Source organism: Papaver somniferum, chromosome 11, assembly GCF_003573695.1.
Source record: "Papaver somniferum cultivar HN1 chromosome 11, ASM357369v1, whole genome shotgun sequence".
Classification (NCBI taxonomy): Eukaryota; Viridiplantae; Streptophyta; class Magnoliopsida; order Ranunculales; family Papaveraceae; genus Papaver; species Papaver somniferum.
The window spans coordinates 80752184-80778865 of NC_039368.1; the positions used below are offsets into that span (position 1 = coordinate 80752184).

The window sequence follows — 26682 nt, forward strand, 5'->3', positions numbered from 1 at the left end:
TGGCTCTTCTTACAAAGCTGGCATGGAGATTGTGTAATGAAAATGATGCTATCTGGACTAACATCATGGGAAGAAAATACTTTAAAAATGGAGATATTCTACACCAAAATTTGAAGGCTGGAAATGGCTCATATACTTGGAATGGAATTGTCAAAGGCATTCAGGTGGTAAAACAAAACTACTTCATGGAAGTTAATAATGGTAAAAGAACCAAAATCTGGTTAGATAGATGGATTCCAAGCATGATTTCTCCTCCTGTTCCAATCAATGATTTCTTCAGATTTTATCAGAATGCTGAAGAGGTTATACTTCCTGAAACTGATATATGGAATGCTGATTTGCTCTACAAACTCTTTGATATCTATAATATTCAGAAAATTCTATGTATTTTTCTTGATACTTCAAAAAAGATACAATGCTTTGGATGCCATCTAGAGATGGTTAGTTTTTTTTTTTTGAAAAGTACATACACGCAACTTACAATGACTACTTCAGTTGTTCAGGATAATAACAGAGATATTCAAAACAAAGTCTGGAGATCACTGTGGAAAACAAGTACTGCTCACAGAATTAAACCTTTTGCCTGGAAATGCATCGAAGATCTGCATAATACCAGATATAAGTTATCCATCTACAATGAGCACATTTCTCTTCATTGTGCCATCTGCGAAGGGAGTGAAGAAACCATAGAACATCTGATCTTTGAATGTGATCATGCCAAGAAAATCTGGAGGCTTTCAAGTGTGGATATTGAAATAATTCACAGTATTCATTATATTGTATCTGAATGGGTAGAAAGTTGGTTCTTAGATGAAATCATATATAAAGATAAAACTAAGCTTTATACTCTGATGGTAACCACTTAGGTTATTTGGAAGGACAGGTGTGATGCAGTTTTTCAGGGAGTATCTCTCAACCCTGTTAGCTCCATGCATAAAATAATTTATCATCTGCATTCTAAATTACATGAACCTTTAAGCAATAACATTAATCTGAATGTCAGTTTAAACTCTCAATGGAAATCACCTTTACATGATATTTTTAAGTTTAATGTTAATGCCTCTTTCTGTCATAATACTAAAACACTTGGAACTGGTGTTGTATTGCGCACAGGTGCAGGAAGCTGTGAAGGAATCAAAGGAAGCTTCTCAAATGGAGTTCTGAGTCCAGAAGATGGAGAGTGCATGGCCATACGTGAAGCTTTAACATGGGCAAAGGATATGAAGATTTTCAAGATTCACATAGAGGCTGATGCACAACTAGTTATCCAGTCCATTATAGATGAGGTTCTTCTCATACAATGGGAGAATAGAAACATCTTAAGAGAAATAAAACAGTTGAGTTTAAGTTTTCAGCATTGTAATTTTTCTTATGTTAGCAGGAGAGATAATCAGGTCGCAGATGCAGTTGCTAAATCCGTTAGAAGCACTGCCATAAACATCAATCTCTCTAATAATTTTCCCTCTGATTTTTGTAGTCTCATGGAAAGAGACAATCATTCTCAAGTCAGTTAATACAAGCATTTACTTTATCAAAAAAAAGTGGGTCATAATTTTTATTAAAAAATAAATAAAAGCCAAGACTTTATCATCTTTTACTAAAAAACGGTCATAATTTTTAATAAAAAATAATTACCTCTTTTTAAAAGGAGAAACTTATTTATTGGCTGTCAAGATGTTACATGGTTTAGGAATGTGGCATTCTTAGTCTTTATAATCGGGTAAATAAACGTATGCTCCCTCCGTCCCAATATTAGATGACCTAGTTCAAGTTTGCACAATTCTTAAGGCAAGGAATGAAAGGTAGTATTTTCTACAATTATACCCTTTTGACAATAATTTGTAAAACTTAGAATTGATTTATCTCTCAAACTATACCATGGATTTTCGTGAACTTTGTATCGTTGAAAAGCATTTTAAAACACCTACGTAAAGAATATAAATATGGATATCAAATTATACATATTTCTTATACTACCTATAATCAATCAAAAGGATAATTTTAGAAACATCCCCTTGTTTAACGAAATAAGTCAACTAATAGTGGGGCAAAAATTTTAAACTAAGTAGGTCATCTAATAGTGGGACGGAGGAAGTAGGAAATGTTATATGGTCCTCGAAAAAATATATTAATTGAGTTAGTTTGGTTCTATTGACCTAGTCAACTGTCTAGTTGGTCATTTTCTTAAATATATATTATTGTTTGGTCCTAAATATTAATTTTTGGTCCTAAGATGGACAACTCCCATGTGAGATGACGTCATCAATGATTTCGTAATCTTTAAATAGTGTCAAAAATAATCATTTTTCTCTTTGTTCTCTCTTAATAAAATTAAATAAACAAAAAAAACTTCAAACTGAAATATCTTTTGAATATGTCCAAAAATGATAAATTTTTTAGATTCGGAAAGCCCTCGACGATAACTTTCCAACAAGTACCATTATTGCTATGTTTCAGAGCTTCTAATTTTTACCTTATCTTTTAGCTAAAATTAACAACAAAACGAATTATTGTGCGAGTTCATTTTATATTAATATAATTTTACAATAAATTGAATTATTACAAAATGCGTTTTCTTTCCCATCTCCCCAAATTATTACTCTCCTTTTCCCCACCAGAAAAATGATAAAGGAAACAAATTTTCTTCCTTTTCGCTCTGCTCCGTCATGCTGAAGTAAGCAAAATTTCTTATGAGAATTTCTCTCAGGGGTGTAAATAATACCCGAAAATACTCGGCTTTCCTGTACCCGTCCGAGTCATCCTGTACCCGAAGTAGCCCAAAGCCTGTTATGGCCCGTCATGGGCCATCCAGCCTAGCCTGGATTAATTTATTGGGCGGTCTCAGGCTTTGCAATTAATTATGATGTCCGGCCTGATACCCGGCCTGGTGCCCGACCTGAAAGCCTTCTATGTGTCATTAATCATTTAATATCCTCTTAAAAAGACTTAAAAGTTACCATTTTATAATTGTCAATTTTGTGTCAAGAAAAATAAAATATATAGTTGTTTTTACTTATAATTAGCCTTTTCAAAACATTAACAGTAATAAATTTTCTTATTGAAAGTTTATTGTACTCTAATTAATTATTTATTATAGGCTAAAATAAAAATTTGTCATTGTAATTTAAATATAAAATAATACTATCACTTACGGTATGCAATGTTAAAAAGGATATTGTATTAAAAATAAATACATTTAATACCATTCATTTGAAAATTTAAACTTAAAAAAAATCAAAATAGTGCCATGTCCGGCCCGATCTGGCCCGCCCGTATAAAAAGCGGGCTTTGGGCGGTCTTTAGGTAGCAAATTATCTACTTTTATCCGGTCTGCCCGACCTGAATTTGTTTACGGGCTCACAAATATTAAGCCTGGCCTGCCCGAATTTACACCCTTAATTTCTCCTGATTGTTTCTCAACGTCCCATCTTAAGAATTTTTTATAATAGCAATCCAAAAAAGGAACAAATCAAAATCCATTGTCACAGGGTTAGATCTCGTGCTGATAACGTGTTGCAGTGGATAATAGGGGAAGATGATGAGGCAGAGAAAAGTTTCTATTGATCAGCATCATCAGGTTACTTGAAACAACATCCTATATATACATGTAGAAAGAAAACCCTAGATACTATATTGGACCGCAGATCCATGGACTACAAGCCCTACAACAAAAAAGAATCCATTTTTCACCTCCCTTAAGGGTGTGCAACAGACTGAAGGTTGCGGATTAGGGGTCACCCGGCCGTCAAAGTTACGGATTTGGAAAATTGAACCGTGACCCGTCCAATCACCCGTGAATTTGACCTCTGCGGATCTGCGAATTGTACTAGCCGGATGCGGATTAACCGCAGATTTAATAAAAGAAAAAAAAATCATCACCGATCTGTCATATTGTAGAATTGCTTTGATATTCGAGACTTCAGGCATCAGAGTATAAAACCCCAGTCTACCCAAGTTGGTTGCTCCACCAGCATGCATTCACTCTCACCGGAACTTCCATTAAACCTACAGTTTCAAAATTTTGGTCTTAGAAGGGAGTTCCAGGGGTTTTGTTTCTCACTGCTGAGGTGTTGCATATGAGTAGACCATTAATTTATGTTTTGTTTATGAGGAAGTATGGAGTTCGGTCATGGTTACCTTGGTTTCTTGCTCTCTCTGTGGACATGACTGGAATGAGCATACTGTCTCATGTTAGACATTTTTGACTCAGTAGATATGGAGGAAGTTCTTCTCTTTCAGCATAGGAAAAGGATAAGGATGAGGTGACTATTTTTAGCTTCTTACTTTGTTCGAGACCTTTCCTCTGAGCAGTTGTCATGAATTCGTGATATGTAATTTCCTGTCCCGTTCATACATGTACAGCGATAAACAAGATTATATATTAAACCGAACCTTCCAATATTATCCTTAATAACTTTATGAAATTCCTTCACTACCCTACGGTGCGGATAAATCCGCGGATTTACAAAACCAAGCGCAACCAAACCGCTAAACCTTGCAGATTTGAGAATTCACCCGTAACCGGCCCATAGACTCTTGCGGATTGGATTTCACCCGTAATTTTACGGACGGTTGCGGATGAAATCCGCGGTTCCGGATTGTATGCACACCCCTAACCCCTCCTAAAGAACGATTTTTTGGGCACTAGCCCATTTTGGTGGGGGACTACTAAATGATAAAATATCTACCCTATAGTTACAAGGGGTGTCCTAAAATGTGGAAATGACTAACCTATCCTTAACCTATGTATATAACTACCTCCTCCCATCACCACCACCTATATATATATATATAACCACCTCCTCCCATCACCACCGCCACGCACCACCACCGACCACCACCACCACTGACCACCTCAAACCACCACCACCGCCACCTCTATATATAGCTTAATTTAAATCATTAACAAAACAAAATTAAAATCAAAATTGTAACAAACCCATTACTTGTCATTCGTTTTTGGTTGAAAAAATGAAAAGTAATCATCAAAATGAGTTGAAAATGGAAGTTGCAGAGAGAAGTTCGGCTAGGAATTATGTGAAAAACTAAGTCGAACAAGCCGAACTCAACTTTAATGGAGTTTTTTCTTTCAGAGAAAAGTTTGGTTACGTCGCAAAAAATTTCCTAGCCGAACTTTCAGTTCGGTTACGTCGCAATTTTTTTCATTTGTTTTTCCCAGCCGAACTTTTTGTTCAGTTACGTCGCAATTTTTTTTCTCCTAACAGAACTTTTCTCTGAAAGAAAAAACCCCATTGAAACTGTGTTCGACTTCCTGTGTTTTTAGAAATATTAGCCGAACTACACTTGCAGAAGAGTTCGGCTATCTGTTCTTCAAATGTCGTAACCGAACTTTGTTAACCAAACCGAAATCAATTTGTAGATTGTTCATTTTTAGGAATGTTTTGGCCAATTCAAGCACCATTAACTAAATTTTAAGTATCCGTGAGTACCTAGAACACCATACTCTTGTTGTGGCTCTTAAAGAAAAAGATCTAACTTTTTTTCTTCCAAAACCCTCATCTTCATTATCATCTTAATCTTCTTCTTCTCCCTCTCAATAATTCTTCTTTTGAAAAAAGTCAAATTAGTAGTTTAATCTCACTAATCAATAATTAACTCACTGGCAATTTTATCACCAAGGACAAGTTTGGTATTAACAAAAATCTAAGATAAACGATGACTCAATTTTACTTCAAATATCCACCAAAAAAAAAAAACTAGTAGTCTCCCACCAAAATGGGCTAGTGCCCAAAAAATCGTTCCCCTTAAACCCACCGGTGACTTGCACATCCATTCCTCAAGGTCAAAACCTAGCTTCACCCCTGTCGTCACCTCTAACCCAAATTGGTCCTTGAAGTCTTCCATTCCTGTTAAAAACATACGAACCAGATCTATCCTTGTTCCGTCCGGTTCCGTCTGGAGGGTTTGTTAGTTCTAAGAAGGATATTGTGGTAATAATAGTAAAAGAAACAACCATTTTGGTAAATATACAAAACAATCCCACCAGGTGTGTGTATATAAACAAGATTTATAAGGTCTAGGGTTTCTTCTTTCTCTAGCGAGTAGCGGCTTAAAGGATCTTCTTTATCTCCCTCAAACCTTCATAGTTTTTAGGCGCAGCCGAAGAACTTCTATTCACTGCAATCATGGGGTAAGATTCTTTTCTTCACATGGATGTTGTTTCTTTTACACTTCTGAAACTAAATCTAGGGTTTTAGTGTTCTGTCACATTTTTAGATGATTTTGGTTTTAGATCTTCGATTCATGAGTTGGTTTTTTAGCTTTGAAGATGGAAATGCTCTTCTAATGTTAGGGTTACCTAAAAATTTCAGTAATAGTTGTTGTTTTTTAGTTTTGTGAATGACCGGTACATGATAAAATGTTAACATGGGGTTGAATCTGAATGTTTGATTTTACCATTGTTTTGATTGAGTTAGTTTAAAGGGTTTGAACAGTTATTATGAATCATACTAGAAATAGAAATCTGAAATTGTTCACTTCCAAAGATATTTGTATGGATTTCTTGATGTTTGTTTAACATAAATATGTACTTGATTATCATCGATTTGGAAGGCTTATGTTTGTGATACAGTTTTTCAATGTCTTTTTTTTTGTACATTATAGTTGCATATTTATTTAGAAGAAAAGGTTTGACAGGACTACTTATGTTATTGCTTATGTTAACTCTAATATCTGAATAGTTTACGAAATTCCATTAGGGATTTCAATTTGTTTACTTCCCTTGCTCATAAACAGGGATTGTTTTTTAAGCTTGATATATTTGATGGGCTTCAGTAGGTTGTATGGTTACTTATGAAATTTGTGAATGGGATACAGGAAGACTAGAGGTATGGGAGCTGGTCGCAAGCTCAAGTCTCACCGCAGAAGACAAAGATGGGCTGACAAGTCATACAAGAAATCCCATCTTGGAAACGAATGGAAGAAGCCATTTGCTGGTTCTTCTCATGCAAAGGGAATCGTTCTAGAGAAAATGTAAGATTAGTATTGATTGCTTTATTCTCTTTTTTGTGGATGTTTATATGAATTCGTTTGTCACTAGTGTCTGTTTGTCATTAGTGTTTACTTGATAAGCTGAATGTTAATATTCACCGAAGGCTGCTGCCACTTGAAGTCTATTTTAGCCTTCTAAGGTTTGATTTTTTTGGGTCAAAATATGTACCCTAATTTTAAGGGTATACTTATCAACAAAGAAGGGAACTAGCCTCAGAAGGTCAAAATATGCTTCGAGGGTCAGCACCTAAAGAATTGGTTACTGGTTCAATGGGTTTTGAGTTTAGTAGTAATCAGTTGTTTAAATCTTATGAATATTTAGTTTCTGTATTGGGTTTAGGCAATTATGAAATACTGACCAGGATCCTATCGAACCAGAAAAATTATAATATATCGGAAATATCTGCATATGCAACTTTGAGGAGTTGTGTAGTTCAGATGTGATATATTGTAGGAAGTTAATTGTTTCAAGATATCACTAGTTGACAAATATAAGCTGAATGAATGTTTAGCTTTTGTATTAGCTGAACTATCCTACAAATATAAGCTGAATGAATGTTTGTTTGCTTGTCACAGTGGTATTGAGGCTAAGCAGCCTAACTCTGCTATCAGAAAGTGTGCTAGAGTTCAATTGATCAAGAATGGAAAGAAGATTGCTGCTTTCGTGCCCAACGATGGTTGTTTGAACTACATTGAAGAAAATGTAAGTATATGTCAAGTGTCCAAGTTAAGTTATGATTTTTGACAAGCAATGGTTGTTAACATCTCCCTCTTTCTTTTCTTTTTTGGCTATGTAGGATGAAGTATTGATTGCTGGATTTGGACGTAAAGGACATGCCGTCGGAGATATTCCCGGAGTCAGGTTTAAGGTTGTGAAGGTCTCAGGAGTGTCCCTGTTGGCTTTGTTCAAGGAGAAGAAGGAGAAGCCTAGATCTTAGATTAATTTAGAATGCTTGCATACTTCTCTAGGTATCTTTTTTAAAATGCATGAATGATCTCTTACAACTATTTAGTGGAAAATGGATTTGAACCATATCTGTTTATGCAGTTTTAATTTTGATCTTATTAAAGTTGTATTTTGTTGGAAGTAATGCAACACAGACAGCTTAGGTATTTTGTTCCCAGATATTTGTTTTCCCAACAAGCTTAGTTCGAGTTGATTATACCAATGTATGCTTTAGTTATCTATCGGGAGAAATCCCGTGTCTCACAGCCCCTGGGACCCACAGGAGCTTATGGGGGTGCCTATGGGTCCCATGGATCTCACGGGATCCCAGCCGTGGTGAGTGTAGAATTATCGTATTGGTTGAGACTTTTTTAGAGGTTTATTTATTTTCGATTCTAGCTTGAGCGGTAAAGACTGCAGACTGCAGTGTTTCCGTGCCCTTTTTAAGAGCTCTTGTAACTCTATTCATGAACTCTGAGATGCATGTCTACATTACTGCGTCTTAGTATGCCTACTTGTCTTGCACATGTTTCTGTTTTTTTTCTTTTTCTTTTTGATGGAAAGGGCATAATGTTATAATTTGCTTGGCACTTGGACACCAAGTTTTGGAGTAGTCATGATTGTTCCTTGAATACCGAAGTGCCACGCTAGTAATCTGCAACCTTGTAACTTTTGGAGGTTGATGACATCAATCTTGTTGCCAGTTGAGATTCTAAAATCAAATCCTGTTATGGCACATTAAGGATTTTGATGTGCAAGATCTTGGTATATTGGCTGTGCATCACACATCCCACCGAGTCAGATCCTCGAGCTTATAACAAGACATGAGAGCAGTCAAGGGAAAACGTAATGGGTGACATCACACATAGCATGAAAATAGATTCTAAATTCTGGAAACCCATTACTCATTTAGTCAGAAACGATAATATAAGTTAATTCCTTTAGTCAAGTCAAATATGAGATTTTCAAATACTGCTGCTGAGACTAGAGCTATAAGTTCAGTCAGCCAAACCAAACTTTTGAGATCTGATCAAGAACAACAACAACAAGAGCTAGCAATATGGGAGAAGGAGAAGAATCACCAGTGAAGCTAATTGGAGCTTGGCCCAGTCCATACAGCTATAGAGTTATCTTGGCTTTAGAATTAAAAGGTATCAATTACGAGTACATTAATGAAAATCTCCACCACAAGAGTGAAATGTTGCTGAAATACAACCCAATTCACAAAAAGATACCAGTTCTTGTTCATGGAGGTAAAACCATTTGCGAGTCAATGATTATACTCGAATACATCGACGAAACGTGGCCGGAGAAATACCCATTACTACCTAAAGATCCTTATGAAAGATCTACTGCTCGGTTTTGGATTAAACTCATTGAAGAAAAGGTAGAATTCACCAATAACTATTCATTAAGTTTGCTTTGTAACATTTTCTAATTCTAGTGTTGTTTATTTTGCAGGGTACATCAAGCCTTTTTAATTTCTTTTGCAAATCAGGGGAAGAACATGAGATTGCAAAGAAACAACTGTTGGAAATTCTCGAAACCACGGAAAAAAACAGTGGAATTGGGGATGAGAATAAGAAGTTCTTTGGCACATTGGTTGGGAGCCGTGGAAGAAGTACTAGGAGTTCAAGTTCTTGAAGCAGATAAGTTTCCTAGATTTCATCGATGGACTGAGAGATTTAAGGAAGTTCCTGTGATTAAAGATAATCTCCCAAGCTCTGATGAATTGCTGAGTTTTTACGAAGGTATCAAGGAGCAGATGAAGAGCAGCTAAACACGATTTGATGCAGCGGGAGAGGTTACCAATCCAGAGATCCTGCACCTACATGGGTTATCTTTCTATAGTATTAATATGAGATTATTTGTTTCACTATCAGTAGTTGCATCTTGAATGCATGTATGTTTTGTTTTGATATGTAATTGTGCTTGTTGCACCAACAAAAACAGACGGAAACTGTTCTACTGCTGTATGTGTTTCCATGGTGCAGAGAGCTTGATCTTAAAGGGGGAAACTCCCAGGTACCTTTAAAAAGCCCTAAAACAGCATCAAATTAAACCACAGTGATTCCGTTTGCTGCAGTTACCTTGATCTCAAAGGGGTGAAACTCTTGCAAGCATTGTTTCCCTTTTCTACTAGACAAAGCTGGTTCTAGATAAGACGGTATTCTTAGCTTTGAGCTTGATCTGAAGGGTACCAAATGTGTACTCTCAAGGGAGTGTTATGTGATGCACGTTCGTAGCGTCAACCTCATCGACAAGCATTCATTAAATTTATATATGCAACCTGACATATATGATTTTTTATTGAAACAACACAAGCAGTTAAGCACAAACGTAGAGAGCTGCAAACTCCGACATTTGCTTGGTAAACTTATCTAAAGCGCAAACAGCTCATTCTCAGTAAGACGGATCGGTTTAGTTTGCGTTAAAATTTAATTACCACGTTAATGTCTCAAACAACAGATAAGAAATGATAAGGACGCATAGAAATGTAGAATCAATGAAACAATCTCAAAAGCTTGCCTTTATTTGAATCTTAGTCGCACTTGTTTACATTGAATGGTACCCGTACGTACGTACTGTTTTTCTTATGCTAGCTCCCATGAATGCTATTGTCAGTTGTAAAGAATGAGTTAAATCTGACTAGAGATTTAAGCAGCACAAGTATAGGTTTTGTTCTTCCAGCTGAGGAGACACCTCTGCAAATATCTGAAAGGGGACGATTTTTCACGTCAGGACCAGATTGTTACTGATCAAAAGTAACCATCAGAAACTGAATGACAAAGAGATCAGACGAAGTATTATTACCTCAAATCCCATGCTGGTTCGTTATCCCGGACGACTTGTAAGAATATCTTCTTCGCACCTGCCGACATACCAAATCCAAGATTATTGGTTGCAGCTAAGCATGCAATTTGGATGCCTGGAAGAGAACTTATGCAGTCAAATGGGGGGAGGGATAGTTTTACCTTTTTCTTTTGCAGCTTCAATTGCAAACTTGAGCATGCTGCTTCCAATGCCTTGCTGACGTGCACTTTCAGCAACAGTTACGTTCGTTATTATGCCACATTTCTCTGATCCTCTTTTTTTGAACTTGCTATACAGATTCCCCAGCTTCACAAGTTCCTGGGAAATCAAGGAATTCAAATCTTAGGTGATTCTCAACATCAAATTGCAAACTTAGATTAGAAAATTATCCAATTATAATGCACCTCAGGACAAGTCTCCCCCTCTAACAGATATTTGACACGAAGATCCAGAGTTCCAATAACACGTTGAAGCATATTCTCGCCTTCCTTTCTTACAGCAATAATGCACATGAACGGTTCTAAATAATGCATCGCGTATCGCTTCATTATCACATCAAACTCCTGCATAGACAGACAGATAGTAAGCCAATAGACTCTCGCCTTCATTCTCATGTGATGCATTTACTAAGTTTCAGTAGTGTAAGTGTAATTTTACCTTATCTGCGCGAGCCTTCTTTATGTAGCTACTCACAAACGGGTTGTGCGACCGATATTCATAAAGTCCTTCTGCTTTCAACATTGCTGATGCCTACTCAAAGAAACAACCAACCTTCAAAATCTAATTAGAAAAAACAAATTAAAGCAGAATTTCAAAATTACTTAAAAATTTACCTTAAACTCTTCTTCAAGTTCGGCTTCTCTAACCACATACTCTCCATTATCTGACAAAATCGTCGATGCACCACATACTCTAAATCTGACAAACTCTTCTTGAGTTATCGGTTCTTCTTCTTCATTGTCAGATGAAAATTCTCCATTGTCTCTTGGCAATGCATATAGTACTTGACGAAATTTCCTACATCATATAAACAATTAAACAACTAAGAACACAGGAAAATCTCTAGCAAGATTCATCAAGAACCCAAAGAATGAATTCTGAATAGAAGTATGATAATGAACTCACATTGTTGCAGGAGAAACAAGAACAGATTTACTAGCAGAGTGCAAGAACCTGAGATTGAATTCCCTGTAGGTATCAAATTAACAAAACCCAACTAAGAATCCATGAAAGAAGAAGATTAGAAGAACCCAGAGATGAAGAATAGAAGAAGATGATGATCAAGTACTTACGTTTTTGCAGGAAAAGAAACAAGAAGAGGTGGTTTGTGTTGAATTCTTCTTCCATGGCAAGAAGAAGGGAAATGCAAGAACTTGGGTCGTGTTGTTTGATGATTCATTGACAGCAACATTTTGTTTTCTTCTTCTTCTTCAATGGAGTGATTGTTTTTGCTTTGGGTCTGTAAAACTGAATGCATGGGTTTTTGATTCGTTCATCTGGCTTTTATAAGTAAAGGGAATTCAAGAATCAAGAAAAACTGAAAATTTTGAGTTCTGGACCGACTCTATAATGACCATTGGATCATTCTACAGTCTGTTATGATCTAGAACACTGTGCTTATGACACGTTTAGCCCCTAGCTCTGACTAAGGGGAGAACCAAATTTACAGTGCCATCTAATTTGGTATGTTTGTACATTGCTGATATAAAAACTCTGACTATCTACAGAAACTAGATGGCTGACAAGTAATTTTCGCATACTGTTCTGGTGCAGTTACAAACATGTAAATGGAGGAAAGTAGTAGAAGAGAGCGAAGATCCGAGACTAGATGGTAACCTTGGCATCCTTAAAGGAAGTCCTCGTTCCTCATGAGCATCTAGCATTATTCTTAATTCTGACATTAAAATGAGAGATAATAAACAGCACCCTCTCCTATGTGTGCTGTGCTGAAACACTTTGAGCCAACTATATCCTGCAGACGAACAATGCTCTTTGAGCCAACTTGCGTGAAAACTATCCCAAATTCTTCAGTTTCTGTATCATACAAGCCAATCCCTTCTTTGCAATTGAGATAAATCTTCTTACTTCGAATGGCAAACAGGCCTCATCATAAGCTGAACTATAAATGCAACCAAGATCAATACTGTAGCCCATCATGTCAGAGCAGTCCTTCCGATCCTTAGTCGAGGAACACCAATCTGTAAAAAGAGCAGAGCGACATATTCTTTACCTTTGAGCAGGGGAGAGCCTTGGAACTAAAGATTTGGATTTGTGAATTGTTGGTTCCTCTTGGAAAAGAGAAACCCTCCAAAAATAGGCGTATGCCGCTTATAAGCGGCAAGCACACGGTATTCTTTAGTAAAAGGCGAAAGAATAGTTCGCTCTGTGCTTACCGCACGGCTGCGTGAATCATTTGGGAGAGTGGAGTGCTGCTATTATACACAGCATTTCGGGGAGAGTTCTGGTTTCTAATCCTTGTGGGACTATTCCCGTTTCATTTCTACTTCTCAACTAAAACTTGGAAAGTCACTATGTCTCAGGGCCTGCTTACTCTCATTTGATGCTGGTCTTTCTTTACCAACATCAAACTTGATAAAACCTACTGTATGATCTTGTCGTTCTCAACGCCGAGAACACTAAGAAACCGAGGTAATTTAGACAAGAGCAACTGTTTGTAAACTTGAAGTTCTTCATGAGTGTACAATATACACATCAAATTCAAACACTATCTGGAAATTAGAGTATAAGAAAGAAATAATTGCCATACATATCAAAGATGAATCTAAAGTTCCCCCAACTCTTAAACTCGGGTATATCTGGATCACTTATACTGTTGGGAAGTGAAACCCATGGCCCTTGGCGATGACGAACATACATGCCAAATGGATAGCAAATACATGGCCTGTAATATATCCTGGATGAGAAATGTATGAAACCAAGAGAGAGTAGAAACCTCTATCGAACACGCAAAAGACTTTCTGTCTTTTCTTTCCGACCATAAGAATGAAACTCCGCAAGCCTGACCTTTAGAACTAATTCCTTCAGTGAAATGATTCTCCAGGAAATTAGAAACTGTGTTTTTTTTCCCTTCATAATGCTTGGTCGTTAAAATTTATGGTCTTTACCATATTTTGAGTTCCCAGTTTCCAATTTGGTTGAAATATATGGTGATTAAGGTCAGAGAGTTTGTTGGTTCTGATAAATCTCATCCTTTGATGCAAGATTACATACGGACAAAGCTAAGAGGTTAGAAGAACGATCCTAGTAACCTTTTATACCGCTCTAGACAGGGTGTGTAACACATTGTTCACGGCGCTGCTACTAAAAGAAGAAAAAGATAATGGATAGGGATCATGATATATGAAGTGCCGCAGAGGGAGTTTTGCCTTCCTTCTTTGAAGTTTTCTTCCGCTTCTTCTCAGGTTGGGGTTCTTTCCCCTTCAGTTCAGAGCTGTAGAGCCTCAATGACGAGGCCAGATGTTCGTTCCTATGGGCTGCAACCAAATCAGGAGCAATGTATTAGCACTAATGTTGAACAGCAACAGCTATTCAAGCAACAACTAAAGGGTAATATCTCTAAAAAAGACTAGGAAAAAAGTGTTGCGAGGAAAGGAAAGATTTAGTAGTTAAAAATGTACCCTCAGTGATGCACTTGAGTACAACATAGAGTTGAAGAGTAAACCACAGCTATAAAGAATGTATCTGGTCGCGTTAAGCGCTACAGATAAGTGTGAGATACATACTGCTCTAACACATTAAGTGCAGAAACCAGAAAATGGTAGAAACGCATATCAGTTTCCCTGATAAGGCATTTTAAAATTAAAACAACTTGATACACTTACCAGAAAGTATAACATCGTCCATGTTCACAGACTTGCGACCTGCATGCTGTGCAAATAGCTCCAGGTCCTTAGCCAGTTGTTCTGATTTCCACAGGAATATCATCCCCACCCCATTAGTTTCACACTTGTCAAAGAGAAGGCAGTTTTACACACAAGAGACACAAACTAGAAACTAACTCCGCACATGGTCTTATGAACACAATGGTAAAAGGCATTTCAAACTGTAAAAAGAGGCCGAAGACATTCAAAATTTTATAGTAGAAAATCTCAGCCAAATACTAAGAGCCTAGAGTTTCTATTTGTTGCAAAATGAGGGAGAGAGTTTGTGGTAGCACATCACCCGACTTATATTCCGTTACATTCTATCTCCTCACGGTAAGGATTCAGACATGCTATCATAGATGCAAATCCAGACAGAACTCCTAGGCCCCTAGCTATTTGGAAAAGAGAACTGAAAATGAGCTATGGAACGTGATGAAGGTTTGTTCCATGGTAAAGTTATTGGGACAATTTTTCAGGCAGCGCAAAGACTAGCTGAATACTTTCTCCTGTTTATGTCTACAAAGTTCACTCTCTAATTTTCTCACAACTGGAAGCATGAAAAGGATTGTGCAGGAATTGAACTATTCAATCTTTTGCGATCGTATTTCAGTTTATGCATCTGCTAGTGAGAGGTACATTAAGTGCCTTTATGAAGCATGGAAAGGATACATGGGTAAGCATACGGATACATAAGGCAGTTGGATAGCTCGAGAAGCCGTGATAATTGTGTATGTAGGTTGAAGACAACTGTATCTGTTTATGTATATCTGTATGTATAGCGAGAAGAGCATCCTTGTAAAATATTATTTGCTAGATTCTTTCTGATTTAGACAATGCGCATTGTAAAAGCGAGATACTACTATGTGATTGCTAGAAGAAAAATGAGGAAGAAATGTCATTGCTGAATTATAAAAGACATCTCCGACGTTTATGTACAACTCTACACGAAGGATACAGAAACTAAACCATTCTCATACATTTCAATGCCAGTTACAACTTATGCATTTATAAAAAAGAACACAAACAACAGCAAAATGTGACTTTAGGGGATTAACCTGAAAATTTGAAGGCAAGATCAGAAATGCAACCCATAACTTGCTCAGATACCTCCATATTGTTCTTCTTCCCTGTTTCAATTGCAGTAAGTCGTGGATTGAGACAGATTAAAAAAACCTTCAAAATGAAAAAATTGAAAATGAAATTGGAATTTATAGAAAACCTTCAGCTTCAGCAATTTTGATAACAGAAAGGCGGAATCTATCCTTCAAAACATTCGAAGTTGATTCATCTTCTTCTTCTCGCTCGAAATCACTGTAGTCTCTTTCATCCATTGATTTGAAATTCTAGGGTTTCGCTGCTCGTATGTTACTGTAAAGACTAAAGAGCGAGGGGAATAAACAAGCGGGAAAACATCCAGTGTTGGGCTTGGGTGCCTAAGTGCCTTATAGGGTGGTTGGATAGACTTTTCGAAAAGTCATAAGTTAATTCCGCGTTGCAATTTTGAAATGACTTTTACAAGCAACGATTTTCTTTTCTGATTTTGACTACTGAAATTGATTTTTAATTCTGAAAAGTAGAAACACTTCTATTTTTTTGTATCCAAACATGCTCGTATTTTCCGTTCTAGTATCAGTTATCTGATATAAATTGGAAGGCCGATGCCAGAAAGGTGACTGAGAAGATGGTCTTTATAAGATGCGAAAGTGATGGTCCAATAGAGATGGAGTTGTCTAGTATTTACAAGTATCAAGAGATTTTTCATGTTTTGCTTTTTCATCCACGCCCACTGGCAGTGATCCTCTATATTTACTGGGAAAACATTTTTCTCAACAAGCAAAAGGTGAAAAAGTATTCCAGCAATTTGAAATATCTAACTCAGGAGGAATCGAGTTACATATCCACTTTTCTTTTGCTGCAGTGCTTAGAGCTTCTTCAAACAATTTTTTTTACCACCACCTCAGTTTAGTGTTCAAACTGAGTTACATGTCCACTTCAACGCTCTTGATAACTCCACCTGTAGAACAGTTTGCCTCATCCCTCTGAGCAAAACGCCCAAGTGGCGGGGACATGAAAAGATTCTCCACCACCATGGATTTGGTGGGAAGCATCTTCACAAACCTGAGCATACCGTGTTTCAAGAACTTAGGCTACCTTTCGAGTTTCCTTTCCAGCTAGCCTGTCAATGTTTATAACAATCGAGCCAAACTTTACAATGACATGGGATCTGTGGCAGTCAGGGAAGAATCAAAGTCATGAAGAGAAAACCAGGCAATCAAAATGAGCAATTCATTAAGGTGCTGGTACAGCTCAGTCAAGTACATCTGTGGATTGTTATCTAAATATATGATTACAAGGAAATGCTAGAAACAGCCGTACTAGATTACCTTATCATCAGAACTACTTGCAAACTGCAATAGTTTAGCTGTTCTAGTTCTGTATGTCCGAGGCAACAGCAATTGACTGTGATGCATCCACCGTAGATTCTGATTCTGACTCAAAGGGCTCACTCTTATTGCATAAAGAAATATTGTCTGCCAAAGGAGCTCTTGTGCTATATAGAATTTCCACGGTGTTTGGGGAAAGACAGAGATGATTAAGCTTTGCTGAAATCTTTTCAAGCTCCTCCTGATCATGGTCAAGAAGAGTGCAGGTATTAGAAGATACTACCACTGCATCACCATTATGGGTGTCTTTCTTTCCTATTGGCTCCTCGATAACTTCCACGTTCAGATCCACTGCTGCTACTTGTTTAACCAAACCATCAACTTGATCATCAGTACAAGATAAATTTTCCTTATCATTCTTCTTTTGTAGTAAATCCGAGCTATCTCTAGGATGCCCTTGCTCATCCAGAGGCATTTCACCTGATGTCTTAGAAGGGGTCATGCTACCATCAAAGCTTTCCTCAGATACCAGAGTTTCTTCTTCTCCAGAAGGAACAATAACATCACTTACAACACCAGTGCTATTCTCAGAAGAATGTTGAACATCCATCTTCTCTTCATTTGCAACAGAACCCTGATCAACAGGGATGATGTTCGGCAATTCTCCAACATCCAAAGATTTACAATGTTCTGTTTGGAGGGTTCCTGAAGATGGGTGCTTCTGAACTTCTGAAGCTGTATCACAATTATCCTGTAGTTTTGCAGAAGCATCCGGTAACTTGGGTGAATCAAGAGATAATTCTTGGAGTTGTTCCGAAGATGCATACTTTTTGCTTGAAGCAGAAGGTACTACAGAATCTAACTTAATGCTACCTGCTGGCTTTACACTCCTTCCCTCTTGAAGCTTATTAACCTTCGTATTGACAAGTTCCTCACTGGGGGTAACAGGTCGAGATTCTCCCGACCCAGTAAGACCATTTCGTGCGCTAGAACGAGATTGTGAACCACCCAGTGGAGTACTTACTAAAGATTTTTCCTGAAATAGTTAAAATAAAAATAGAATCAACAAATAAAAATAGCTGAGAACTGTCAGAGATGTACTGAAAAGAAAAATATAAATGGTTAACATGAAGAGAAGCAAACAGGTACCGCATCAAAAAATCCAATTTTTGGTGATGGCATTCGGAGGCCTGACGGTTTACAGGCTTTGGAGCCATTTGCTGATGCTGTATTTGAAACTAAAGCAGATAACGCAGAAGCTTTCTTGGTGCCTTGGTTCAGAGGGGATTTACCAGAAGGTGGGGGAATTTCCACATTTGATGCTTGGGAGGCATGGCTCTCTCTACGCAAAGAAGATATTTTGCGAGGAGAATCAACACCCACATTAGTGGGTCCCTTGCGAGGAGTAGTATGACTAACATTTGCAGATCCTGCGCGAGGACAACTACCAACAGCATTTGCTGATCCTCCGCGGGGAGAATTAACACCAATATTTGTGGATCCTCGGTGGGGGGTACTGATACCAGCATTTGCCTTTGATCCATAAGTCAGAGTAGAAGTTGATGAAGAGGACTCAGTAGACCAGCCGTCAATTGAGCTGGAAGGTGATATGTTAGAAGGGAGCTTGGGCTTTGGAATCGAATTTAGATATGCTGTAAGACGAGAATTTTCAGGATCAGTTCTAGCTTTTGAGGAGATCCGTAAGGGGTTTTTAAGGGTTGGCTTAGAGACAGGAGCTACATTCTTGGAATCGGGTTTACTTCTCAAAGACTTTAAGGGGGATTTTGCAGTAGAATCAGAGGAAGTGCTGCCGCTTGTGGTAAATGAAGAACAAGAAGCTGATGGCTTCATTTTGGTAGTCGGGGGAGAATCTGAAGATGATTTTGGGCTAGGCGCAAGCCTAGAAGTAACACTTGAGCTCAGCAAACTGGGCTTCTTAAGAACAGCGGCAGTTTGTCCCTTACCTGTGACTGAGATAATAATAGTGAGATAAAGTTGTACAAAATATTAAGCATAAAGACTGTAACCTGGAATCTTGTTTGACCGCTAGATTTTTACCTGGAGCAGTTTTTTGAGTATTATTATCAATTTTGACACGGGTGGGAGCAAATGTAGTCTTCTTCGTTGGAGCTGCGGAGATTGGATTGGCCCTGCCTGCTATCTTCGGCGGTTTAAGAGACGATGAGATTGGCTCACCACTTCTTGCAGCAAGCTTTAATCCATAAAAGATTACAGAAGATTAATAATTACAACAACTAGCTCTTAGATAGTTCTGCACTGTGTGGAAGGTATGCATCTCTAGTTAACAATTACATAGGCCACTGCCCAAGAGATTTTGACAGTTCAGGGAATATCACCAATCTGAATTGTGTGAACCATGTGCGATGATTAATGGTATGAACATAAAGTTCAGTATTTCCTACTTAGGAGGTTCAAACTTGCCTGTGTAACTCTTGGACGAACTATAGCCTCCTTCGCGTTCACACTTTGCCTCTTGGAAGCAACAACAGGTTTCATCTGAAATTTTATAAAGAATTTGAGTTATTAAAGATTGACGGAAAGAACCTGACATGCCAAAACGGAGTTGGAAAAGTGTGATCTAGATAAATTACCTTGTTTCTACCAGCAAGCTCTGCCTTCTTCGGAGCTGAATAATAACAATTGTTAGCTTGTTGATAAACACAAAAATGAAAAAGGCAGACACGACTCAGCAAATGCAAAAGAAGCCCATCTCCATAACCTTATACCGTTGGAGACAATCAACGTATGCCTCATTGGTTGGTGACTTTAATGTAGTGAGCACTTAGGCAAAATGTAACATTATCAGTTGGTACCAACTCCTAACCCCTTACGCCTTACCTCTAGTTCTAGCATTAACTTCAAGTGGTCAGGAGTTGAGATAGATTTATGCAAATAAGCCTAAAAAGAAAGCCACGCCTGTCTATAATATACTGCCAGGCCTTCGCTTGGCACAACTGTTTAGTCCTGAAATGAATTCAGACCTACATTTAAGAGCAGGTTTTCAAAATACAAACCTGCCACTCCTGGTATCACTTTGCTGTTTGCATTAGCCACGTTGGGCAATTTACTGGACCTCTGAATGGACGCCCTTACATCTTCAAAGAAATCAACTTCAAAGCTTTCTCGTGTCAGACTGTCACCATCTAACGTAGAGTTAAACGTCGAGCTTGACTCTGCAGACCTCCGCACATCTTCTTGGATTCCCGGTAGCGTGCTTGGTGCTGCCTTCCTCATTCCATTACTTATAAAAGACAACTCTTCAGCGTCTAGTACACCTGAACGTTTCAAAAATTTGTCACAAAGTCCATGTCAATAAAGATACCAGTTTATAAGCTTCGTCAGACGTGTTTATGTAAATCTAAAGTGTATCACATATACATAATGAATGATGAAGAAAGTTCCTACACATGACCATGCATACAGCAGGGATATGTCAAAAAAAACCTTGTACAAATATCAAAACTACGATGAATACAAAACCATACCATCATTTGTAAAAAAAGCACTATCCCACACCAAACTTTTCCGCAAATTACACATGCCATTTTTTCTAGATCTTCCTCCTGTTTCTTTCTGGTCCATTTGTCCCTGGCCATCTCCATCATCCCTTGTATTAGGATCCCCAGTCTCCGACAAATCAAAGCAATCATCCTTACCATCCCCCCTTTCCTCAGCATCTCCAACCACAAACAAATCAAAACAATCATCCTCATTTTGATTTTCTTCTCCAAACCCTGTCACAATTTTAACCTCATCAAATTTCGGAGCTGAAAGAACAATGTAATCTGATAACATCTTAAACCTACCAATCAAATTGAAAAAAATAAGGATCTCCCAAGTTAAACCCAAAAAAAATCATAGAAACCAAGCAAGAACCCAAAATTCTGAACCCTAAAATCGATTAACAAGACATAATAAAAAAAATTACAGTGAACAGTTGAAGAGAGGATTAAAATGATAATTACCAGGAGTGGAGATGAGACAATCATCTTCAGAACAAACATCAATAAGATGAAGCGGATCAACATTTACTAGATCTTTCATCATCTCTGTATTTTCAGCCATTGTTTAGAGATTTTTTGAAACCCTAGATCTTGAAAATAATTTAAACTAAATATAGAAGGAAAAAAAAAGGGAAAATTGGATCGATTTATTTGATAATGGGAGTTGTGGGTTTTGTTAGAGGAGATAATAACAAGATTTGAATTTGTAGAAACAAATTGTTGCTGTAATGAAGAGACCGACGGATTGAGAGAGAGATTTTTTGTTTTTATTTAGAGACCCTTCAACTATTTAAATTTTATGGACAATTAGAGGAGCGGGAGATTTTGGTCTAGCACCCTTATTACTTTATTGGAAATAGTAGACACGTCTGAAGAAATGAGGGCAGTGTATCAGCAAAAGAGAAAAAACATAAAAAGCCAAAGAAATTTAAATTGTTACTCCCACGATTGTAGAAAAGAGACGTAAAATTTAAATTTTTAGTTTTTTAATGCACTATACATACCGTATGATCTTTTTTATGTTGAGTCAATGCGGTTTAAAATTATCTCTTTGTTCGTATCGGCGTTGAGATTCGATGTTCAGGATACAAATTCATGTGATTTGTTAATGTCCAACAAAATGTTTTTCCTTTTTTAATAAAAGTAAGGTCATTCACGTTGTTCTTTTGAGAATGACATCAAATGGGAGAGAGTTCTTAAGTGAACTTGTGCTTAATTGATATATCTTTGTGGGGTGTGTGGCTGTGGAATTTACATGGGATGCTTGTATCTTAAATCTCCTAGGTAACCGCTAAGTATTTTTTACTATGTGGTATCATCTAAATAAAGTTGATATCTTATATCACCGTAGTAACACTTCAAAGTTGTGATACAATTGAACTTTGGAGAAGATAATAATACTATGTTTCTGCATAACGATGATTGAAAATACTTGTTTTCAAAGTTGTTATTGATACGGGTCTTCAACAACAACGATGCTGAATTGAATACGTTCAAAATCATTGTAACTTGAAGTAATGAAGAGTTCAAGGACTTCAAGAAACCATGGAAATCAAGCATGATGGATTCAAAGAGTTTTTGAAGCTTTATTTTTAAATCCATATGTATTGATAGTTTTGTCACTAAAATTGACAAAATGGGAGATTGTTAGAGCAATGCTCGGACGAACTCACAAGTGTTTCTATCTCAAGCTTCTTGTCAAATTTAGTTGTAAAAACTATATCTTGATTTTTAGTATACAATTAGTTAACTCTCGGATTAGGATGGAAGTATGTAGTTGAGAATCGAAAATCACCGCTTTCTACCGTTTGAAGTCGAAGTTCAACCGAAGATTTTGGAGAACTTCTTCAACAAAAGGTAAGTGAAGACTGAACCACATATTTCTCAAGTTATATTCATCCTTCTAGTTATGAGACGTTGTCGCATAACTAGTTAGACTATTGCAAGCATATCAAGAATTTCGAGTCAAGTTTATCTTGGTAATTTGTTCTCGAATATATATATGACTAAGTTTAATGAACATTTGTTCATACTTGATGAATTTCGGTCAAGAAAATTTTATTGTTCATAATCTAAATCGTGATTCAAGATTATTATTCGAAAATAGCCTGGAACAGTGATATGTCGCATTGATGTTATTTGGGAATGTTTCGAATTGATTTAGAGAGAAATGTAGAATTACTGTAATTCTGGATACATAACAGTATGCATACCAGTTTCACAAACTGGGAAATCTGTTATAGGTCCGGAACCGTAGTACATGTACCAGAGTAGCTATATGTCGACAGTGACTATACCCGATATCCATACCATAATAAGTCTGTGAACTCGTGAACCTGGAATGATGCGCATACCTAGTATGCATACCGAAAAAGAACTGCTGGTTTTGAAACTGGTGTGGTATCCATACCCGGTACACAAACCGGAAAAGTTCTGAAAGTTCCGAACTTATATTTTTCTAAAGGGTACACATACCCGACACATGTACCATGAAAAATATAGTCACGAACAAGGTTGAGTACACGTACTTGCGCTGTCGAATATTTTCAGATAAACGTAAAATTATTTCTATGAGATAATTAGCATTTGAATAAATCTCTAAGAACACTATATAAACATGATTGATCACTTATAACCTATGGTTGTGACTCAAACTTAAAGTCATAAGTGTTATATGAAAATGATTAAGCTTTTAGCTCAATCGGCTAGTTTCAGCTAACTGTCCATGAACAATGTCTTTATACATGGTTCAGTTACGGTTTATCCTAACCAGATTGTATATCTTGATATGTCAATCACATTTCAAAGATTCATATAACATTAGATATTGTCTGCTTGGTTCCAAAGCTATCTTATCTTAAACCTAAAGCAACATATACTTTGAAAGTTTATATAAGGGGAACCTCAAGCAACTGAGATCTTTGAATCCCGACACTAATTTTTGTGTGTCTTAGTTGTAAACTGGATTCGTCCTCTTCCTAAAACACTTATAGGGTTTAGCGACTAGAAAGACTTCATAGGGCTTCGTGAAGCCATGTCCAACTATCTTTTATCTTGATAGTTCATGTATCCTGATCTTGTTCGATTGTTGAGCAACTCACTCGAACAAGATAGATAGAAAATCGCAAATTTCTCCTCGTCTAGGACTTTGCGATTCCACGGGTTTAATGCTTGTGAGGTGAATAATAATATAGGATGCTCTTCGGGAAGCATAAGTACGGATTTTCAGGTTAGGTAGACTTTGTCTATTGCTATCGATTTCCAGTCTCACCTTGATCCATTGATCAAAAAGGAAATCACACATATAGGCTTATATGTTGGAGGAAGATTGGTTTAAAGTCTTCAATTGAGTTGAATCAACTCTTAGGCTGTAAAGGACGTTAGCTAAGGGAATCGTTTTCGTGTAGTCCTATTGTGATTCAAGAGGCGTAAGGAGCGCGATTGTAACTGAATTGCTGTGAGGGTTTAAATCGGTCTCAACTACATTCCAGTCTGAAGTTAATTGGTAGTAGGCTAGTTTCTGTAGCGATTTAATACATTTTGGTGTTCAAATTTGGACTAGGTCTCGGGGTTTGTCTGCACTTGTTGTTTCCTCGTTAACAAAAATTATGGTTTATGTGTTATTTCTTTCCACATTATATTGTTTATCTTTATAATTGAAATATCACAAGTTGTACATAAATCAATCAAAGTAGATACATCCATCACTGTTTATTGGATACGACTTGATTGATTTGTGGAAATTGATTTTTGAGATCGTCCAAGAACTCTCACTAAATCAGGTTCACGGATTTGATTCTGTGAACTTTCTGATTATGAGAGACAGAGATATAAATTAGAATATTATTGCTTGATTGAGATTTATTAAGTTGAACTCTCGGAATTGTATTTAGGTTTTATCCATACAAGCTGCCTAAGAAAAAGTTGGTGGTGTATTTTGGTACCCCCACTGTTAGAGCATTGCTCGGTCGAACTCGCGGGCGTTGCTATCTCAAGCTTGTTTGTAAATGTTAGTGATCAAAACTATAAGTCTTGTTTCCTAGTCTACTTATAGTGATGTCTCAGACTAGGATAGATTGTGTAGTTGAGCATTAGACTTCACGGCGTTCATCAATTGAAGACGAAGAACTACTAAGGCGAGTTTGTGGAACTTCATCAACAAAAGGTATTTGGAGACTAAAACTCATCTATCACTTGGAAAGTCTATTTCTACTATATCTCCTATATTGAGACATAAGTCGTATTACTATGGTTTCCGTTTATGCACATTTGAGATTTCGAGATGATATTAACTCGCTTACATATTTCTCGAAAGATGTGTTGTTAAGCTTTCGTTTCAACCAAGTTCATCTTATATTCTTGACGAAAGTCAAAAGATGATCATGTGAAATCGCCGAGTAACATCTTACATGGTTTGTGTGATACAGTCATTTGGTGTAGACTTGGAATATTTCGTTATGATTATTTCAATAACTTGAAAATTGCTTTGATGCTAATAGTGCGTGAAAACGGCTATTGTCATCCTCTAAGAAATTTTCAATGATTGAAATAGATTTTAGAAATATTGGATTATGAACATAGTTTGCATTCTTGCATGTATGTAATCCACGACCGGAACTATAGTATGCATACCCATATGCGTACTTGTAGCTGTGAAATTATGTGTACCAGGTACACATACCGGTACGCATACTTGTGTAAGGTATAAGTCTGGGAATTTCTACTGGGTTTTGGAAGTGTACTAAGGTATGCGTACCCGTTCGCATACAAGCGAACCCAAACTCAGATCGGCTACTTTAGTATGTGTACCCGTTTGCATACTTGAGTGGTTAAAGTTCTAAAATCGGTTTTTTCATGAACTAATACATTTATATATTAAGGAATGTATTCCTTGCAAACCGTGTCTATAATGTTCATGAATTGATTCGAGTGAATCTAACCAATTTTGCTTCAATTGTGTTCTTGTAAACTTCTATGAGAATATTGAAATTGAACAACTCTTTAACTAGTTTCATCTGAGTCATTTGAACTACTTATGGTTAAGATAAATAAGATTGATATGAGAGTGTTCATATAGCTAACCTCGGTTAACTAATGTTGAGCCAACATGGGGTACACGTTTAGGTACGGTTACATAAACCTGAATGACGGTGCATTTCATTTGTGTATAACAAACTAAGTTCGATCTAACGGTTGAAATATATTAGCTTGAATCTAATCAGGTTTTTATCTAACGACGAATATTGAATGCTTTGTTACCAAGGTAACTTGGATTGCAAACCCCTAATTTGAAAACTATATAAAGGAGAACTCCAGCAACTGGGAAACATAATCCCCAGACCTCCTGTGTGATATTAGTTGCATAATCTAGAGTTGATTCTCCTTTAACATTAGGTTTTCACGAAACCCTGTAGGTTAACGACTTGAAGACTTCATTGGGATTGTGAAGCCAGACCCAACTATTTTCTCTGTATTTTCATGTTCTGATATGACTTATTCTATCGTGATTGGGTATAATCTTTGCTAAGATTTGCTTGAGATTTATCTCCGATAGGTAAGATTAAAATTAGTCACAAACATCTTCATCTCACCGTTTGTGATTCCACAATATCTTGTTTCACTACCATACAATTAAGATTATTGTGAGGTGATTGATAATACTAGGATGTTCTTCGGGAATATAAGTCTGGTTTATCAATTGGTTCCCGTGCACCTTGATTTATCAAAAGACGGAACAAAACTCGTAGGTATTTATGTGGGAGACAGATTTATCTATTTCAATAGACTTTTTTGTGTGAGACAGATTTATTTATCAAGTCTTCGACTTTGGTTCGTAGCAATCTTGGTTGTGCGTGAGATTAGCTAAGGGAATCAAGTGCGTAATATCCTGCTGGGATCGGAGACGTAAGGAGCGCAACTGTACCTTGAATCAGTGTGAGATTGATTAGGTCTCAACAACATTCCAGTCTGAAGTTCATTGGTAGTAGGCTAGTGTATGTAGCGGCTTAATACAGTGTGGTGTTCAAAACTGGACTAGGTTTCGGGGTTTTTCTGCATTTGCGGTTTTCCTCGTTAACAAAATTTTGGTGTCTGTGTTATTTATTTTCCGTATTATATTT

The 26682-nt window shown here is 37.0% G+C and overlaps 3 protein-coding genes, 1 non-coding gene and 1 pseudogene across 7 annotated transcripts; 2 read left to right on the forward strand and 3 right to left on the reverse strand.

The window, feature by feature from the left end:
* The first annotated feature begins 6024 nt into the window (after positions 1 to 6024).
* Positions 6025 to 8152, forward strand: LOC113320372 (40S ribosomal protein S23). Of its 2 annotated transcripts, XM_026568280.1 has the most exons (4): positions 6025 to 6151; positions 6838 to 6993; positions 7588 to 7714; positions 7809 to 8152. In XM_026568280.1, exons 1-4 carry the CDS (start codon positions 6147 to 6149, stop codon positions 7947 to 7949), a joined length of 429 nt encoding a protein of 142 aa, XP_026424065.1. In that variant the 5' UTR covers positions 6025 to 6146; the 3' UTR covers positions 7950 to 8152. The 2 variants fall into 2 exon arrangements, with proteins under 2 accessions (XP_026424065.1, XP_026424064.1); XM_026568279.1 differs by lacking the exon at positions 6025 to 6151 and having other exon boundaries at positions 6827 to 6993.
* Positions 8153 to 8923: 771 nt separating this feature from the next.
* LOC113321452 lies at positions 8924 to 10096 on the forward strand (annotated as a pseudogene).
* Positions 10097 to 13053: 2957 nt separating this feature from the next.
* Positions 13054 to 13174, reverse strand: LOC113325656. The gene has a single exon (XR_003348106.1). It is a non-coding gene; the product is annotated as a U5 spliceosomal RNA (small nuclear RNA).
* Positions 13175 to 13464: 290 nt separating this feature from the next.
* LOC113320154 (protein MHF1 homolog) lies at positions 13465 to 16053 on the reverse strand. Its single transcript, XM_026568091.1, has 4 exons — positions 15875 to 16053; positions 15711 to 15782; positions 14614 to 14694; positions 13465 to 14265 (listed from the first exon to the last, which is right to left on the reverse strand). Exons 1-4 carry the CDS (start codon positions 15984 to 15986, stop codon positions 14123 to 14125), a joined length of 408 nt encoding a protein of 135 aa, XP_026423876.1. The 5' UTR covers positions 15987 to 16053; the 3' UTR covers positions 13465 to 14122.
* A 529-nt stretch (positions 16054 to 16582) lies between these two features.
* Positions 16583 to 21351, reverse strand: LOC113322498 (mucin-5AC-like). 3 transcript variants are annotated; one of them, XM_026570591.1, is made up of 9 exons: positions 21026 to 21351; positions 20546 to 20794; positions 20075 to 20335; positions 19652 to 19686; positions 19482 to 19556; positions 19098 to 19251; positions 18189 to 19009; positions 17040 to 18075; positions 16583 to 16879 (listed from the first exon to the last, which is right to left on the reverse strand). In XM_026570591.1, the coding sequence occupies exons 1-8, from the start codon at positions 21123 to 21125 to the stop codon at positions 17083 to 17085; spliced, it is 2688 nt and encodes an 895-aa protein (XP_026426376.1). In that variant the 5' UTR covers positions 21126 to 21351; the 3' UTR covers positions 16583 to 16879; positions 17040 to 17082. The 3 variants fall into 3 exon arrangements, with proteins under 3 accessions (XP_026426376.1, XP_026426377.1, XP_026426375.1); XM_026570592.1 differs by lacking the exon at positions 16583 to 16879 and having other exon boundaries at positions 16923 to 18075; positions 18189 to 19003; XM_026570590.1 differs by lacking the exon at positions 16583 to 16879 and having other exon boundaries at positions 16923 to 18075.
* Between the last annotated feature and the right edge of the window lie 5331 nt (positions 21352 to 26682).

Coding starts and splice junctions, on each gene's coding strand:
- LOC113320154 (XM_026568091.1), bottom strand. CDS start 15,986: ATGGATGAAAGAGACTACAGTGATTTCGAGCGAGAAGAAGAAGATGAA. Junction 15,783..15,874: donor CAAAATTGCTGAAGCTGAAG/GTTTTCTATAAA, acceptor CAATTGAAACAG/GGAAGAAGAACAATATGGAG. Junction 14,266..14,613: donor GGACGATGTTATACTTTCTG/GTAAGTGTATCA, acceptor ATTTGGTTGCAG/CCCATAGGAACGAACATCTG.
- LOC113322498 (XM_026570591.1), bottom strand. CDS start 21,125: ATGGCTGAAAATACAGAGATGATGAAAGATCTAGTAAATGTTGATCCG. Junction 19,687..20,074: donor AGTGATACCAGGAGTGGCAG/GTTTGTATTTTG, acceptor GTTATTATTCAG/CTCCGAAGAAGGCAGAGCTT. Junction 19,252..19,481: donor TTCGTCCAAGAGTTACACAG/GCAAGTTTGAAC, acceptor TATGGATTAAAG/CTTGCTGCAAGAAGTGGTGA.
- LOC113320372 (XM_026568279.1), top strand. CDS start 6,827: ATGGGATACAGGAAGACTAGAGGTATGGGAGCTGGTCGCAAGCTCAAG. Junction 6,994..7,587: donor GGAATCGTTCTAGAGAAAAT/GTAAGATTAGTA, acceptor TGCTTGTCACAG/TGGTATTGAGGCTAAGCAGC. Junction 7,715..7,808: donor TGAACTACATTGAAGAAAAT/GTAAGTATATGT, acceptor TTGGCTATGTAG/GATGAAGTATTGATTGCTGG.